Source organism: Cynocephalus volans, chromosome 4, assembly GCF_027409185.1.
Source record: "Cynocephalus volans isolate mCynVol1 chromosome 4, mCynVol1.pri, whole genome shotgun sequence".
NCBI lineage: Eukaryota > Metazoa > Chordata > Mammalia > Dermoptera > Cynocephalidae > Cynocephalus > Cynocephalus volans.
Genome location: NC_084463.1, coordinates 130,346,680 through 130,364,496, shown reverse-complemented (window position 1 = coordinate 130,364,496; position 17,817 = coordinate 130,346,680). Strand labels below are relative to the sequence as shown.

At 34.7% G+C, this 17,817-nt stretch overlaps 1 protein-coding gene across 1 annotated transcript in view; it reads right to left on the bottom strand.

Moving 5' to 3' along the window:
- The window catches only part of DNAJC24 (DnaJ heat shock protein family (Hsp40) member C24), a 56,740-nt gene that overhangs the window by 13,688 nt on the left and 25,235 nt on the right, over positions 1-17,817 (bottom strand). Inside the window, exon 3 of the mRNA XM_063094604.1 lies at positions 2,635-2,773. Within this exon, the coding sequence (XP_062950674.1) occupies positions 2,635-2,773 (139 nt within the window). The remainder of the gene's footprint in view (positions 1-2,634; positions 2,774-17,817) is intronic.

Sequence of the window (17,817 nt, the reverse complement as noted above, 5' to 3'; positions counted from 1 at the left end):
TAACAAAGCTATTTCCATGTCCCCAGGGGGTGACCCAGAAAAAAAGAGTGCTTTGACCTGGTTATAACAAATTCTCTCTCTCTTGGTAACCTATCCCGGTCTTTAACAAATTATCACTCTCAAAAGGTTTCCTTCTATCAAATTTAAATCCTCACTGTTAGAAGTTCAAGTTCATTTCCTTTTTTTGAGAAACAATTTATTGAAGATGGATCAAGGATAAAAAATTAATATTGGTATTCAAAAGAAATAACAATATGAAAGTAGGTTTATTATGAGATTTTAAAAAAATAACTCTGGTATGAAAGGTTTAAAAACAGCAAGTTATATATGGATTAGAGACACTTCTCTTTCTTATCCAAACAGCAGGCCAATCTCCATTTAAAACTGAAGTGGAAGCACTCTTACTACTGGAAACTTCTGCTAAGGAAGAAAATATTTAGTAAGTAGTATCTACTAAGTACAAATCTAAGTAGATATGAGGTACTAAAGTGTTGTGAAAAGTTGTATTTCTATTGTCCTTCTAGAATAGTTCAATTCAGTAATCACCCACCTGAAAAACTTGCAAAGCAAACTGATATTATATAAATCCCAAGCTATTTATCTGAATCATGAATCAGGCCCAAACTCCCTGTATTTGATTCGCCTAAACTTCATTATGAACTCATCAGTGACCTATAAGGGTCCCCTGTGATACACCAGGCCAATTGTTTCCATTAGAAGCTTAAAACCAAGGACTCAAAGCTCAAAAGAAATCCACAGTTCCAAGGACCTCTCAAAAGATAATGAGAAAGACTTGAATATATTGATTATTTGTTCTTCTTACATCTTTTTAACCTTCTTTTGTACAATTCTACATTCACTTTTAACTGTTTCCTATTTCATTTCTGGTCTGTCCTACCTTGTACTCTACCAAGAGAGAATACTCTGAGAATTCAGCAGGCTTCTACTCAATTTCACTGATATGTTCTGAATAGTACACAGGCTGTGGAGTGGCAAAACGCAGAGTGACATTGAAAGTACATAACCTACACTCTTTAGGCTACGGTTTTGTGTGAATTATTCTCATCTTAAGCAAATTGGCACCCCACCTAGTAAAGACTAGTAAAGATGTGCAAAAACACCATGAAAGAATCATCATCTCCAGTGCAGCTTGGTGGCTTTAGGAACATAGATTACCCACACAACACATTCAAGTGCATTAGTTACAATACTTTCATAGAAATTACTATCACGTGAACCAAGGTCAAAAAGATGTATCCAGGGACAGAGTTTATCAAATGAAGCCACCTTTACATTCTTTTCCCAGAAATACAAACACACTTACAAAAGAAATACATTAGAACGGTGCTGATAATATGTACCAAATAGAAGTAGAATCCAATATTCAAGCTGTTGATGGAAATTCCTTGTGAAGGTCCACTCATCTTAATGTTTTTAAAAAAGTAAGCTCATCAGTTTTTTAAAAAATAGAAAGGCCTTAAAGCTGATTAGTATTATAGTGAAGTCACTATTAAAAAACAAATACTGCAGTACATAAATAGCTCATTAAGCCTTTTCATACAATGGTATCACGCTGCGTATAAGAAATACTTTATCAGTACAACGCCCTCTGAAAATAAATATGGATGTTCTACAAACATCACTGGCTTTTTCCTATGATGCTGTGTTTTAGAAATAAAGCCCCCTTCTCAAATCAAAGTTTTATAACCTTAGTAGTAAATGCCTTAAAATCATTTTGTGAGGCTGGACGGCATGGGGAGGGATTCAATAATCAACTACAGAGACAGTGAGCTTTTATCAACACATCTGAGTCAATGCTGAGCCTGATGTGCTATTGGAGAGAGCAATTGAGTGTTTTCCCCACAGGCTGTAACTGATTATTGACTCCCCCCATTACCATGTAGGGTGCATATTGAAGGTTCAGATAGAAGGCTGAGGGATTCCTGTCCCAAGGCCAGTGCTGAAAGACAGCCTATCACTTCGTGTAACTGCAATCCATGTGTGACAAACCTGACCTACATTTTTCCCTTTCTTTCTCACAACAGCTTGTCACTGTTTTAAGAAGCTGTTTTCTAAAAGGCATAAAAGAAATGACTTTTAAGACAGCATAGGTAATACGCATTCCTAATATATCATTCGTAACAATTTCATAAAGAATAGTTTATCCTAGAGATAATCATGAAACCTAGCCTTAAACAAGCTAAAAGACAGCAGAGTGCTTTATGATGTTATCCTATATGGTAACTTCCTTTAGACTGTCATTTATATAGTATACGGTCTTGAGAAGTACTACAGTTAAAATTTTAATTTATATAAATTAAATTTAATAAAAAGAAGTTTTTAAACATATAAACATATTAATTAGAAATGTGTAATTAAACATTTTTCAGTAGTTATAAAAAGTAGCTTTTATGGCTTCACAAGAGGCCACATTCTAGTAGTTTTGTTAACTTCTCAATAGATACACAATAATCACTACTAAGAATAGGGCATAATTAAAAATAATGATGGAGGGGAGGAGTAGGCGGCAATAATAACTTGGTGCAAATGCTGGAAAATGCACCCCAGGAATGGCTGTAGACTGTGATTCTAAGAGTTACTGATGTGCTGTGGCTCCTCACCACAAGTACCTACCATGCCGCTGCAAGTCATACTCTTTTTTTGTCTCTTCATTCCCTAGAATTTTCCATGCCTGATCAATTTCAATGAACTTCTGTATACATTCCTCCAGTCTTCCTGCTGGCACATCTGTACTTTGTTTATCTGGATGATACTGCCAATCAAAAATAAGAGGGGTAGTGAATAGAGAGAGTAGAGGGGGGGTAGGTTAAAAAAAAAAAAAGTAAATCTGAGCTCTAGTTAAGAGAGAAGGCAATGAGATAATGAAAACTAAGACGCCAAGGCAATGAGACAACAGTGTTGGGCACAGGAGACAACTGCCAGGTTAATTAGACCAATGGAGTAGCTATAAATCCACCAGTGACATGATCTGTCACAACGTGCAAAGACAGCATTTTCTGGATAATTTGTTCACGGAATCACTGGTCTCATGGACAATTTACCTAGAGAGGATGACTAACACAAACAGAAATAGGTACGTGCAGACAAGCAGTACATGTAAAAGGAAGAGCACAAACTATGCAGAGTATAAAGCTTTCCTTATATAATGTGCTTGGCTATAGATACCATTACAATATGACTACTAGATTTTTCTTATGAAATTAGATTATACAATCATAATTTAAAATAAAAATGTACCTAATTATAAAAATAAAATCTCTTTCATTTTTTCCTTAGTCTTGAAGAATTTAAAGTTATAAATCTCCAAACACAAATTTTTATTGAAAACTGGTTATTTTAGGACAGATCTGTAAGACACAACTTTAAAGAACTCAATAAAACATTTGAATATAACAATTCATTAAAGAATCTTTCTTACTTGCGTTTTCTAACACTAAGAAATTTTAAAGAATGCTTTCAATATGCAGTAATTTCTTTATTCACATTTCATGGTACATCAATATGGTTGGTTCACATACTCATTAATCAATGGTACAATCATCTACATTCTCTCACTGACTGCTTTATAGACATTAAAAGGGCACAAACAATTTTAACTACCATGTCATTTATTATCCAAGTTGCTAAGGCCAATGTCACTCAAGTTGTGGCAAGTAACTTGAAGCCAAATTAGTTCAATTCTTAATCCAGAATTCAGAAAGTATATAAATTTTTAATTACGTCATGTACTACGGCCTTTCACAGTGCATTCGTTTTCACGGTGAACTTCTCCATATTCCTGATGATCTTCACTAACAGAGCAAGAGCAATTCTGATATTAGGTTACACAGAACTAGAAAATATCTTATACACTGGGAGAAAGATTATAGGGCAAACAGTGAGATTCAGGCTTCCACTCTCTCTTTGGCAAACTATCACTTCTTATCCCAAATCCATCAACATTTAGATATTAAAACTAATTAATATAATGACTAAAGAAAAGAAAAGGAAGCTAAGGCTTTATTATTTCATCTTCTTTGGCCATGATTTATCAAATGATGCTCATAAAAGTTATTCCCAAACTGAGAATATGGCAATCTCTAAAGTTGGGATATTCAAGAAATATCCCAAGGCTAAAACAGAGTTGGCTACATTACAGTTCTGTAGCTGACTCATTCCTCTAAAACAATGTGAAGAAGATTTGTATAACAAGCTTGGTATGAGACTCAGTGTTATTACATGCAACGTATTCAAACATGCCAGCAGTATATATTTAAGGTACATTTACATGTTAAAACTCTCAATCTCAATATGTCACAAGCATTAAGTAAGGAGCTGGAGAAATTATTCTAAACTTCTAGCTACAGAGTAAGAGTACAGATTAAATGATAGGTAATTTCTAATAGGCCACTATAAAAAGTGGCCTTAGTACAATCTACTTGGTACAATGAATAGAACGGGTTAGGCCTGATCATAAATCACCCTGACCAAGAAAGCCCTACAAAACCAGGAATTAGTTCCTGGCTGCCCCAACCTAAAAGCTATCACTTTAGTGATAAAGCTAAATTTTATGAGTCACATATCAGTTGTATGACAGTCAAAGTATAATTCAATCTCTTTCCCTAATATTTTTCCCCAAGTATTTTCCTGATTACTATTTAAAATGAATAACTCACCACCTGAGGCTTTCAAGTCTATTCTGTAGTGCTACTAGAATTCAATGTCATTCGATGACATCCATTTTAAGGATAAATTCCATTAAAAAATGGCAATCATAACAAGGAAGTAAGTATGTCATTTGGGGTGCTAAAAGCCTCAGCCCAATGTTTCGACAGTAACTTCCAGAACAAAGTGAAGGCCTAAAAAGTAATAATACAGTCTGTGATAGGCGGATAATGAACCCTAAAGATGATCAAGTCCTAATATATGGTACATGTAAATGTTACGTTATCTGGAAATTCACAGATATGATTAAAGATCTTGAAACGGGGAGATTATCTTTGATTATCCAGGTAGGCCTTAAATGCAATCACAGTGTTCTTATAAGAAAAAGGCAAAGGAAGATTTGACTCACAAATAGGAGAAGGTGATGTAAAAATGGTGCAGAGACAGATTTGAAGTGCTGGTCTTGAAGACTGAGTGATACAGCCACAAGCCAAAGAGAGCTTGCAGCCACTAGAAGCTAGCAAAGACAAGAAATGGATTCTCCCCAGAGACCCCAGAGGGAGTGCAGCCCTGCCAATTCAGCCCATTTATACTGATTTTGGACTTCTGGTCTCCAGAACTGTGAAAGAGTAAATTTCTGTTGTTGTAAGCCACTGAGTTTATGGTAGTTTGTTTCGGCAGCCATGAGAAATTAAAACACAGTGCAGTTAGGTCTACAGTTTAAAACTGGAATACAACAGACACTATAACTTTTTAAGAAGTTTCAATTACAAGTTCTACTAGTAAAATGGTATCAATATCATGCACATTCTTAACTTTAAAATCTGAAATGACTCTCTATTGCCAATGAGAAAATAAGCCCCAATAGAGTTTTTAAGACTTTCTGATCCCATAGTGAATGTTAATTTTTTTTCTACTACTTCACAATCTGAGACTTCATGTGGGAGACAGGATCAATCATTCGTTATCACCCTAAAAGACCAGTAATTTTCCTCTTGTTGTCAAGGCTTATTTTATTCCTTGCCCATCCTTCCTTTAATTCCCACTAGCCAAACTTTCCCACTCAAGAGCACAAAGCTATTCTCATTTCATTCATTCACTTATCAAATGAAAGACAGATGTAATCTAAAGCATTCTATATTGCTGGGGTTTACTATCTAATTGTAGAACCCGGAACAGCTATAAAAATTGACACGGACTTCCTCATATTCTCAGAAAAATTACAGCTGAATTTTACAAACAACTGGGAGTTCTGCGGATGACATTCACCAATCAAGTAGAAAAATTACTGATACCCCTAATTAACAGAATAGGTATATTCTAAAATTAATATTGCAAAGTGCATTTATTTTAACTGACTTCCATTTTCTTTCAGTACTAAATTGAAATGCATTTCAGTGGAGTTAGAAGAATTTAGTCTCTTGGAAACAATGAACTCAAAATTAGGAAATCAGCAAATCTTGCAACAAACAATTAGAGAATGAAATTTTAAGAAATTACCATTAATAATATCATAAAAAAGAAAGAAATACTTTGGAATAAACAAATAGAGGATGTGTAAGAATTCGACCCTGAAAACTACAGAACACCACTAAGAGAAGTCAAATGCAAAGAACATGTTCATGAATGGAGAGATTCATGTCCATTTTTCCTAAACTAATCCATTAATGCAATCCCTATCAAAATTCCAACAGGCTCCTTTAAAGAAGTAAACAAGATGATTATAATATTTATATTTTAAGACTTACTATAAAGCTATACCAATTAGGATTGTAGCATTGGCATGAATATTTACAAGTACATCAGTGAAACAGAATAAAGAGTCTAGAAATAGACCTTACCATGGTCAACTGACTTTCAACAATGGTACCATAGCAATTCAATGAAGAAAGAAAAGTATTTATATAAAAACTGCGTTTGAAAATACTGAATATCCATGTGGGAAAAAAACCCCTCCATCCCTATCTCATTCCATACAAAAAAATTAATTCAAGATGAATCATAGACATAACCATTAAACACAGAACCATGAAGATTCTAAAAGGAAACACACAAGAACATATTTGCTCCTTAGGATAGGCACAGATTGCTTTGACAAAAAACAAAATGCACAAATTATATGACACAAAACTGATAAATTGAACTCCATTAAACTTTAAAGCTTTCTGCTCAAAGACACCCCTAAGAAAATGAACAGATAAGCCACAGACTGGGAAAAAATCTGGCTGCTTATGTATATTTAACAAAGAACTTGTATCCAGAGTATACCCCCCCCCCAAAATCCTATAAGTAGATAACATAATAAATATAATAATAATTAAAAGGCAAAGTAATTAAAAATCTGGGGGAAAAAACTTGAATGGACACTTTCCCAAAGAAAACTGATGAACAGACAATGTGAACACAAACTTGTGCTCAATTATTTTCATTAGTCACTAGGAAAACATAAGTTAAAGTCAAAATGAGATACTAAAACACACCTACTAGAATGACTAAATAAAAAAGACTGACAACACCAAATGTTAGCAAGGATACGGAATAATGAACTCTCATACTGCTGGCAGGAAACTATTTGGCAGTTTCTTATAAAGTTACACATACATCAAGAAATCCCAATCCTAGAGATTTACCTAAGAGAAATAAAACACCCATAAAAAGACTCATAAAATAATGTGTTAGTGTTATTCACAACAGCCAAAAGCTGGAACCAAACATGTTCATCAACAGGAAAATAGATTTAAAAATTTTTTTATTAAATTCATACGAAGGAATACTACTCAACAATGAAAAAAAATGATACACTCAATAACATAAATGGATATCTAAAACATTATGTTGAGCAAAAGAAGCAAAACCAAAAGAGTATATACTATATGATTAGATTGATATGAAATCCAAATTCAGGCAAATCTAATCTGTGGTGACAGAAATCAATGTTGGTTTCCTGGTGGGAATAGGCGGTAGGAATTAAGGAAAAGGGAATGAAGGGACTTTTTGAAGGAATGATAATGTTCTATATCTTGTTTGGCATGGTTGTTACATGATTTCAAATTTCACCAAACAGAACACTTAAGATCTATGCATTTTTCATTGTATGGTGACCATATCTCAATAAACATCTTCAGACATATATGAATTTTGAAAAAGTAATTTAGCAAATCTAAGACATAAAGGAAAAATGAGAAATGTCTTCCAATATTAATAGAACAAAAGTACAATAAAAACAGAAAATGAAAAAACTAATATAAATTAGTGAGAAGTCTGAATTATAGACTAGTTTATGGAAATATAGTTTTATTACTTCAGAATATACCTGCCAACTCCAGTAACTTAAAAACATTTTTAAAAGGTAAGTGTTGCTGAATAGAGAGCCAAAATACATCCAAAATTAAAATATCATGAATACGTATCACAACATGTATTAAAAATACTGAGAGAGTGATAGTATTTCTTTGTGATTCTTTTATTATAACAGTACAAATGTGTCTATATCTGAAGTTTTAGCAAACTGCTATTTTACTATTCTCAAATGACTCAACACATAATTCTATCATCTAAGTAATTTCTTCACATTTTGGAGAAGTTTTTCAATTATATAAACTTATGTTCTTTTTTAGATTCCCATGACATTCACATGACATTTATTGAGAATCAGAAAAATAAACACAAACAAAAGATTATGAAACGGTCTAGATACAAAAACAGAGGATCATTTATGATACTACAAAAGATATACAGAAAATGACATAATATTTTACCAGGATTGGTATGTGTTATCTGTTTCCTAGCTGACTAATCACCTAATTGATAACTAATGCTTTAATTATGAAATCTTAATTCTCCTTAGCTGATATTTTAAGGCAATGGATTATCCAATGTGATACATTTTATTTCCATCTTAGATTCTCTCAACATATTAAGTCTAAGTGCTTTCTAAATTACTAATTCTGGAATGACTGTAACAATGTGTCACCCCAGTGGTACTCAAAATGTGGTCCTCAGGTTTGTAGCATCAGCATCATATGAGAAGTTGTTCAGAATACCAAATGTTGGGCCCTATCCTAGACCTTAAGAGAGGGACTCCAGAATCTGTGTTTCACCAAACTCTCCAGGCAATTGTAATGCATGCATGAGTATGAGAAGCACACTGTTATCTTCTACTGCTTAACACATGGAATTTATGTACAACTCAGAAAATTAGTGCTTCATAAAAATTTTCCCATTACAGATGCGTCCCTCCAAGTACGTGTACAAAAAAAAAAAAAGAAAGAAAAGAAAAAGAAATGCTGAATGAGTGAAAATTCTTTTAATCTATAACACCACAATGAAAATTACATTAAGTGTTCCAAGTCAGAAATTGTTGATATTTGATAACTTTTGTTTACTAATCATAAATGCCAACCTTTTTATTCCATTGTTTATACTAATACTAACTTCACCAATGAAAAACTGATGGATCTAAACAGTATGCCAGTGGTATTTTAAACTGTTGATCTTTTTTTTGAAGAAGGAGACATAATTTGTATAAGGCTTCAGCTACTGAATACTGTAATGGTATCCATTGATAGGTTTAACACGGAGACAAATGTTTTTCAACTAGAGGATTAAAAAAATGAAGTATGTATAAATTGTAAAAATAGCATAAAACAATATAGTGTGAAAATTCTAGCAACTTCTAAAAGGTTTTAGTGAAAATCTGTATATTCATTAGCTTCAAATGACCTTTTCTACTGGCTAAGCAACACATAAAGCTGAAATAAAATGTTATTTCTTTAAAGTAAATATAAAAGAGAGTTTTACAGTAAACTTCCCACATACATTAATCCCTTACTACACACTGTGATTATGCTGTTTAGATTTATAAAATATTGACTAAAAATAAGAGGTAGCAATCAACTATGAAAAGGACTCTGGACAAATTTCATTAAACAAAAATTCCCATATAGGCTGATATTATTTGATCAATGTGGCTCTTGAAGACACACTGCTTTGGTTTTCCTCTATGTTTTAATAAATGAGTTTAATAACATTAATAGGATGCTACCTCTTTATCTCTAGCTTCAAACTTTCTTGAATTCCAGAACCAAATTTCAAAGTACCTTCTAAAAGCTATCTTATCAATACTACAAGTTCAACATGTTCAAAATCCAACTTATTATCCACACTCTAAAATTAGTTCCTCCTCCTCTTGAGTTTCTTGTTCTGTTAAAAAGCACCACCATGCTTGATAAATACTGAATGAGAGGTGGGGGAAAAGTTCCTAATAATTAAATGAATGAGAAGGGAAGAAAAGTTCCTACTAATCCAGGCTACAAATATTAGGGTAACCTCCCCTTTCCCTCATCCCATGAACTGCTAAATCCTGTAGATGCTACCTATATAATGCCCTTTATATTCCCAATGCCTAACCTAGTTCAGACCTACTTGCTCTCCTACATTAGCTCCTGTTTGGTCTCCAGCAATCATTTTCTAACAGTTCTCCAATTCATCTCACCTACTTCCAAATTTGCCTTGCCTTAATTTGTAATTCTGACCATGTCATTCCCCAGCTCATAAATGTTAAGTGGCAACCTACTGCGTAAGGAATTAGTTATACTCTTTATCCTTACTAGTAAAGTCCTACAATAAAAGAAACCCAACCTGCCATTTCAGCTTTATATATTGCAAGTATTAGTAAACACATAATACAAACACTATTATCTTAGCTATATCTATATCTGTGCAGAGATTAGCACAATATGTCTTTACACAGTATCCTACATAAATACTTGTGTACTTAAATTATACATGCAATGTTTTCCCCAAAAGTAAAAAATGTGAAACTTACTGATTTTAGTCAGTACTGGATGGGAGGAGGAACAAATTTATGTTTAATCTGAGGTTTTGCACTTTTGTGTCTTTTCTCTCATACTTTTTCCTAGTGAACACATATTTCCTATGTCATTCTATTCACCTGGCACTATGGACAGATATAATATGGGAATGTGCTTCAGCCCAATTATCATCCTACAAATACTTTTCAAACTGAGGACTGAGATGGAGTAAACAAACACTAAGAGGAATACATTCAAAAGAGTATACTTGAAAAAATAGATTTGTAGCTGTTGTGAGTTGAAAGCTTGTCCTCTCCAAAACTCATGCTGAAATTTGACTGCCATTGTGACAATATTAGGAGGTGAGACCTTTGAGAGGTGATTGGGCCATGTGGGCTCTGCCCTTATGAATGGATTAATGCTATTATCACCAGAGTGTGAACCTGTTTTCTCTCTCTCTCTCTCTCAATCTTAAACTTCCCATCTCCAGAACTGTGGGCTAATAAATTTCTGTTCATTATAAATTAGTCTGTGGTATTCTTTTATAGCAGCACAAAATGAACTGACACAGTAGCTGTGAGGCTTAAATATGGGCACGGCCAAATCCATTAGGAAAAAAAAATCCCTAATGTCCCTTCCTCTATTCTTCTAGTCTTCCTGAAAGTGCTATTAATGTTTCACAAGCCAATCCTATCAAAAAGGGAATAAGTGTCATAACAAAGGCAGATTTTATCAGTATTTCAGCAAAAAGAGAGTTGGTTTTCATTTGTTTTTTGCCAGTGATTCTAGGGACACAGTCCCCTTCAAGTACTGTCTTGCCAAGCTCCAACAGGACCACTGTAGAGTTTCCATGATATCACAGTAGATACATGTTCCAAACATTACAATGCAGAATACCACCGAGGAATTTCAAAAAACAGCACATATGTAAACAGTGAATAAACGAGTCACATTTATTTAGAGTTCTCATGCTTTTATGTGTCTAGTCATCACTATATGTTGAGGCACGCATCACCTCCAAAGATAATAAAAATTCATTTCTTTGAACATCTGTTGTGAAATAAAATTGAAAAGATCAAGTTTAAAGAATTACATGAGTAATAAGACATTAGTAAATCTGACCATGATATCTGAGAAATAGAACAGCACTCCCCAACATTTTTTTCTAATGGAGAACTGCTTTTGATTTACCAAAGTATTAAATATAGGCTCTACTAAAATATTTCATAAAAATCAGTAGATTCTTAATCTTTAATAATTTTATAAAAACCAAGGACCTTCTCCCCCAAAATGTTTTATCACATCCTGAATTTCTTCCTCCCAAAACAGGAGAAAGAGGAAAACAACAGTTCAGCTCCTAAAAGTTAATCCCAAATAATTCCATCTCTTTGCTCTTATTCTCAAACAGTATGATAGCCATATTTGGCCCTTACCAATACTCCCTAACTTCTCCCCTCTCATCTACTTCTTTTGCATAGCAGCTTCTCATGCCCTTTTTACCCTTTTCTATTCTGATCTCCCCTTGAAACTCCTCCAATCTCCCAGATCCCAAGAGGTCCTGCAGTGCTGAAGTGCACTGGTCCAGAGTCCTGAATAAGCTGCTGAAGGAGTTGGGGCTCATTTCTGAGGCCCCACTTTCCTTCCATATCTGAAAGACGTAGGAAGCATGAATTTCTGTCTCTCAGGCCCACTCTGCTGTGGCATCACTACTGCTACCACCCATCAGAAAGAAAGAATCAAGTGTGGCTGGAAAGAGAGAAGCCATGGACATGAGTACTCCCCACCATCAGGTCCCTGAGGTTTCTAGAAGGAAAGGATGCAGGAAATGGGATCTCTCGTAGCCAACTGGTAAACAACTAGGACTGTGGGAGAACACAGTTTCCCTCTGCCATTTTGCAATGCAACAAACTTCCATAATAGCCTTTACAGAGAGTCTATCTAGGAAGGACGTAAATGGGTAAGCAAGAAAAGGATATAGAATCACTCTGTCTAATATTCCTCAGGTATAGATAGGTTTTCCTACCACACTTCTCCTTGGTCTTGCTTACTGTAATTGGCAATGATTATTATCCTCCCAAATTTATAATAGTAGGAGGCAAAAAAGACTGTCCTTGGATCATCGATTAGAACAGATAGCACAATTATTCACATCAAAACCTAACCTTTCACCACTTTAGAAAACTAGAAAATTTCAAGTCAACATATTAAAAAAACACAGAAAACAAAAACAAAGAGCAGTCCTTTCTTCCTAAGTAGATTTTCCCCCGTTTATTTCTATCCACACCTCCCCAAAAGTATGCATCTTTCTACATCTTTTTATGCTGAAATACCTGTTTATTAATGGCTTATAATTAGTAGACCTTTTAAACAAAACTTTGTGTTTCATATTTGAAGAAACTAAAAGACGAAATACAGAGTAATGTTATTCAAATAAGTAAAGCACTGCTTTTAGAGTCAGATAACAAGAATTTGTGTAACTCAGTCGTGACTAATCCTATACAGAGTAGGACACATATCACCATAATTCATGCACTTACATGAAATGATTAAAAATAAAAGTTTACATAACCACTTTCCTTTATAAAAACCATTGGGTTTTCAGAAACAAACTTATATATCTAATTGCTCTCAAACACTGAATCTTACAGGTATAACCCTGACCTTTTTTTTTTAATGCCAGCTTTATTGAAGCATAATTCAAATACCATTGAGGCGTTTTAAGGTGTCCAATTCAGTGTCTTTCAGGATATTCACAGAGTTATGCAACCATCACCACTATCTAATTTCAGAACATTTTCATAATCCACAAAAGAAACCCTGTACCCATTAGTAGTCCTTTTATTCTCCTTCCAACTCCCCTGGCAACCACTAACTACTTCTGTCTCTGTGGATTTGCTTATTCTGGACAAGAGTCTCTCTCCTCTCTCTCCCTCTCTCTCCCTCTCTCTCCCTCTCTCTCTCTCTCTCTCTCTCTCACACACACACACACACACACACACACACACCCCTACACACACACGCATGTTAATTAATTGGAAAGAATATTTGTGATTTTTAAGTATCTATAAAAATTTATCTTTCTCAGTTCCTTTGAGAATATTGGTAAATAACCAAGAACTTTAAAGTTGATACAGACAAAATGAATATGCTTTCTTAGAGCTCACAATGTGGCTTTACGATTCTTTGAATTTGTTTATCATACTATCCTACATAAAACATACTTCCATGGTCCTCAGAGAGCCTTAGAGTGAGGCTTCACTGTGATGAAGTGGCCAGCCACACTGGCAGAACAATATAAAGTGTATATTCCCCCTTTGATTTACTAGAATCTTTAATGATTGCCCCTATTTTCCAAAAGAGCCATTTTAACAGCACTAATATTTTTTAAGAGACCTCTTGGTCTTTCTAAAACTTCTGCTAAATGTCACTATAACACTGACTGCCTTTGAGACCAAATTTAAGAGACTCATTCTGAGGTTACTGATAGCTCCAAGAAGAAGGGGCAAAAGAGGAGGAGAAAAAGGAAGAAGAGGAAATGCGGCGGTGGGCTGTGGTAGCAGGAGGATGGGAGAAGCAGGCAGAGGAGGAGAAAGACAGGGAGGCAGCAGAGAAAGAAGAAAGGGGGAGAAGGAGGACAGAGGAACAGAAGAGGGGATGAAGGAATAAGAAGACGAAAAGGAACAGTAAGGAAAAAAAGGGAGGAAAGAGACTGAAGAACACTAAAGGAAGACAAAGCCATGCAATATTTATAGTAGCATTGATGTTTTTCAAATAAAGAATTAAGAGGTAGATATGAACTGGATTCACAGAAACGAAGAAATGTAAGAGGGAGAATGACATGAGGTTGAGCAATCCCATTCATAGCACTCCTTAGCAAAACCTTTTCAAAACCAAGACTGATCTCCGTAATATACCTTGAACTGTGAGATTTACTAACTCTGAAATATAATCTTGCACTAATTCCCTTTGCTTGTGCCTTTTCTCCCTCTTTTGACTATATGCAATTGTAGCACAACCCCTCTATATTTATGATTGTACATAAGATATAAAAACCATTTTAAGTCTTGTACAGTGGGGTACATAAAGTCTAATTTAAGCGTAAAGCCAGATAGCCGCCCCCAAATCATATCAAATAAATTTTCAACGACATACTCAACATGAGCTACAGAGAGAATTCCAGTTTAAACACTCTGTCTCCAATGTCCCCAAATAATAATTAGCAGTAGGGCAGTGGCTGACTTCACCTACTCTCTGGGTTCAGGGAAGACACAGTTTTTATACAGGGGATTTAAGAAACTGATGCCAAACTAAAGTCATCCCTACTTAATAAGAGTGGTGATATACATATACAGATTTTACAGATCTGCTCTCCTACAGAAACTTGGAGCTCTGCTCTGTGACCACCAAGGCCATCAGGTACTAATTAGGTAGTGTGTTCTGTCAACACTTTCATGCTCTTGTTTTATTAATTGATCATTCTGCCATATTAACGATACTAGCACATTGGCTTTGAATTCCCTCAAGTGCTTTTTCCTTGAGATAGAAAAGAAAGTAAAGAAGATCTGAGAAAGAAAATGTCACAGATTAATTTAACCCATCTCATATTTGAATCAACACTAAAACTGTTTCCTATAAAAGTCATCTATTTCTTTTATTTGCAGATATGCTCCTATGGACCTAAAATGTACAAATTTTCCCTAAATAAATAATACTTCAATTGATTTAACTTTATACGCTACAGAGAACCACAATGGAAATGAAATGTGTACTAAAAGTATTGACAGTCTCATGTTAGTGTTCAAAATTAACAGTGGGATTAAATGCATAAGGCTGGAGAAGCGGTGACAATCCTTAATTCTAATTAAGAATCAGAATTACTTAATGATGAGAGAAATTCACCTAAAATAAATAAAACTCAATAAAAAAGATAGGTGACCACCTTAATACTGACAGAAACTGATGAGTAAAAAAAGAAAAACAAGACATTTAATAACTGTAGTTAAATTCAATGAACTTGGTATACTATTTTTGAGATAAAGGCCTAAGTAAGCTTTGTAGGATACCAAGAAAACACATATCCTCTGAGATAATTTTTGGTTCTCATTATTGCAAATCACTGTTATTATGAAGCAGCCGTTAAACAGTTGGTGAGGAAGTGCTGTTAAGATGGTGCAGTACTAATTCTCTAATGAATGTGAATATAGTGTAGATAGGCAAGAGAGAGATACACATTGACTGACATGGCTGTGTTTTGTTGTTTTATTTTTTATGAGATGCCTATTTGCTTAAAACAAGATCATGTTACAAAATGTTAGGTATAAAAGTACTACAATTGTGTCCTTTACACTTTGACACCACATTAAGACTATGAAAGCTGCAAAAAACAATTACAAAGGTAAAGTCAAGCACAACACACTACTGCCACCTAATGCTTAGTAAGATATTGCCTAAAGAAGCAGTCAACAACTCATTTATCGTTTCATGCAAGTTAACAAATGAAACATAATTTTTAAATTGCTTTAGCTTTTTAAAGGTTTTATTATTTATACTGAGAAAATATAATTCATGTGTAAGACTGTGTTTATCCATCAAAAAATACTTATTTACCACCTTACTACAAGCCAAACACTGTGTCAGCCAATGAGCATACAATGACTAAAACAGGGTCCCTGCCCCTGAGGGACTCATAATCTAGTGGGAAAGAGTAGGCATGTAAACAATTAATTATAATGCAATGAGAAGGATAAGGTGCTAAAATAAGATGACAGCATGAAAAAGTTGTTTGCTTAGAGTAGATCAGGAAAGGTTTTGTAATAAATGTGACATATGACTGGATTTTGACGAATGAACAGGAGTAAGTCTGTGGAGGAACTTATGACGGAGATGAAAGGGGCATTCTAGGCAGAGAGAAATGGCAAATAGAAGGCAGGAAAGTATGAAGATGAATGTGAGAGTTATGAGTAGCAGAACCGTAAGCCAGACTGAGAATGAATGAAAGAATGGTTGAGAAGGGTAAAGTAATGGGAGATGAAGTTGAAAAGCGAGACAGAGTTCAGATCATAAAAAAGCCTTTTAGTATGCTAAGAAATGTGGATTTGCTCCTACTTAAAACTCTAAAAATACTTAAAATTCTTAAAATTTGCATAATAGGTATATAACCATATTTTTGTTTCAAAGGCAAAAAAATCTAACCTGATGGTAGAATGAAATGGTTAGGAGGATAGGTAGGGAGACTGGTAATAAGAAAACCACTGTAGCACTCCTGGGGGACTATGCTAAGGATGCTAAGAATCAAAAGCAGGAGTCAGGGAAAATGTGGAGAGCTGCGGACACACATTTGTAAGTCAGCTGTGCAGCAGATAAAGCTATAGGAATATAAAAAGAACAGTTCTTCTCAACTTTTTTGAATTATGAACTCCTTTAAAAATATGATAAAAATCTGGGAAGGAAGATACATACATAATTTTGCATACAATTGAGGGGTTAACAGATCTCCAAAAGCACCTGAGTCTCAGAAGTGAAGAGGGTCAAAGATAAAACTATGAAGAAAGGCAACATCTGCATCAGATAGAGGAAAATAAGCTAGAAAAATAAATAAATAAATAATAGAGCAGTGGTCAGACAGGCATGAAAATAATCAGGAAAGACAGAATCCACAGCAACTCAGAGAAGGAGTTTCAAGGCAGATGGCCTCTACGACGGTATCAAATGTCACGGCAAATCCACTAAATTTGGCAAGTAGGGGACACAGGCCCCTTCAATATGTACTATTTAGAAGAATGGCAGTGATGAAAGAGTGGGTTGAGAAGCCAGTGGATGGTAGTCAAGTAAAGTCTGGCAAGGAAGAAGAGAGGAATGACAGCTAGAAGAACCAAGGTCTAGGAAGAATTAGGCATTTTACTGGATGAGTGGGAAAAGCTAATGGGAAGGAAAAATTAAAGATAGAGGGAAGAGATAATTGGAGCAGCACTGATCAGAAAATATAAAAAACTGAGGTCTGATTCCGGCTCTTTTATTACTAGTCATGTGACCCTAGAAAAGTTACTCAACTGTACAAAATTTCCTCATCTGAAAAATGGAAAGAACACTTGCTAAACTATAAGCTACTCATGAGAGCAAGGACCTTTGTCCATCATTTTTACCACTCTAACCACAGCACATAGCACAGTGTCTGACACAAAACAAGAGTCAATATTTAGATAATGAATAAAAAATGTCCCCATACATCTCAGTGTTTGTAAAAGTCAAATGACACAGTGTGAGTGCACATATTTTGAACAAAATTTACGTTTTTAAAAAAGTGTGTGGTGGGAAAGAAGGCCATAGCAAGCACTCTAAT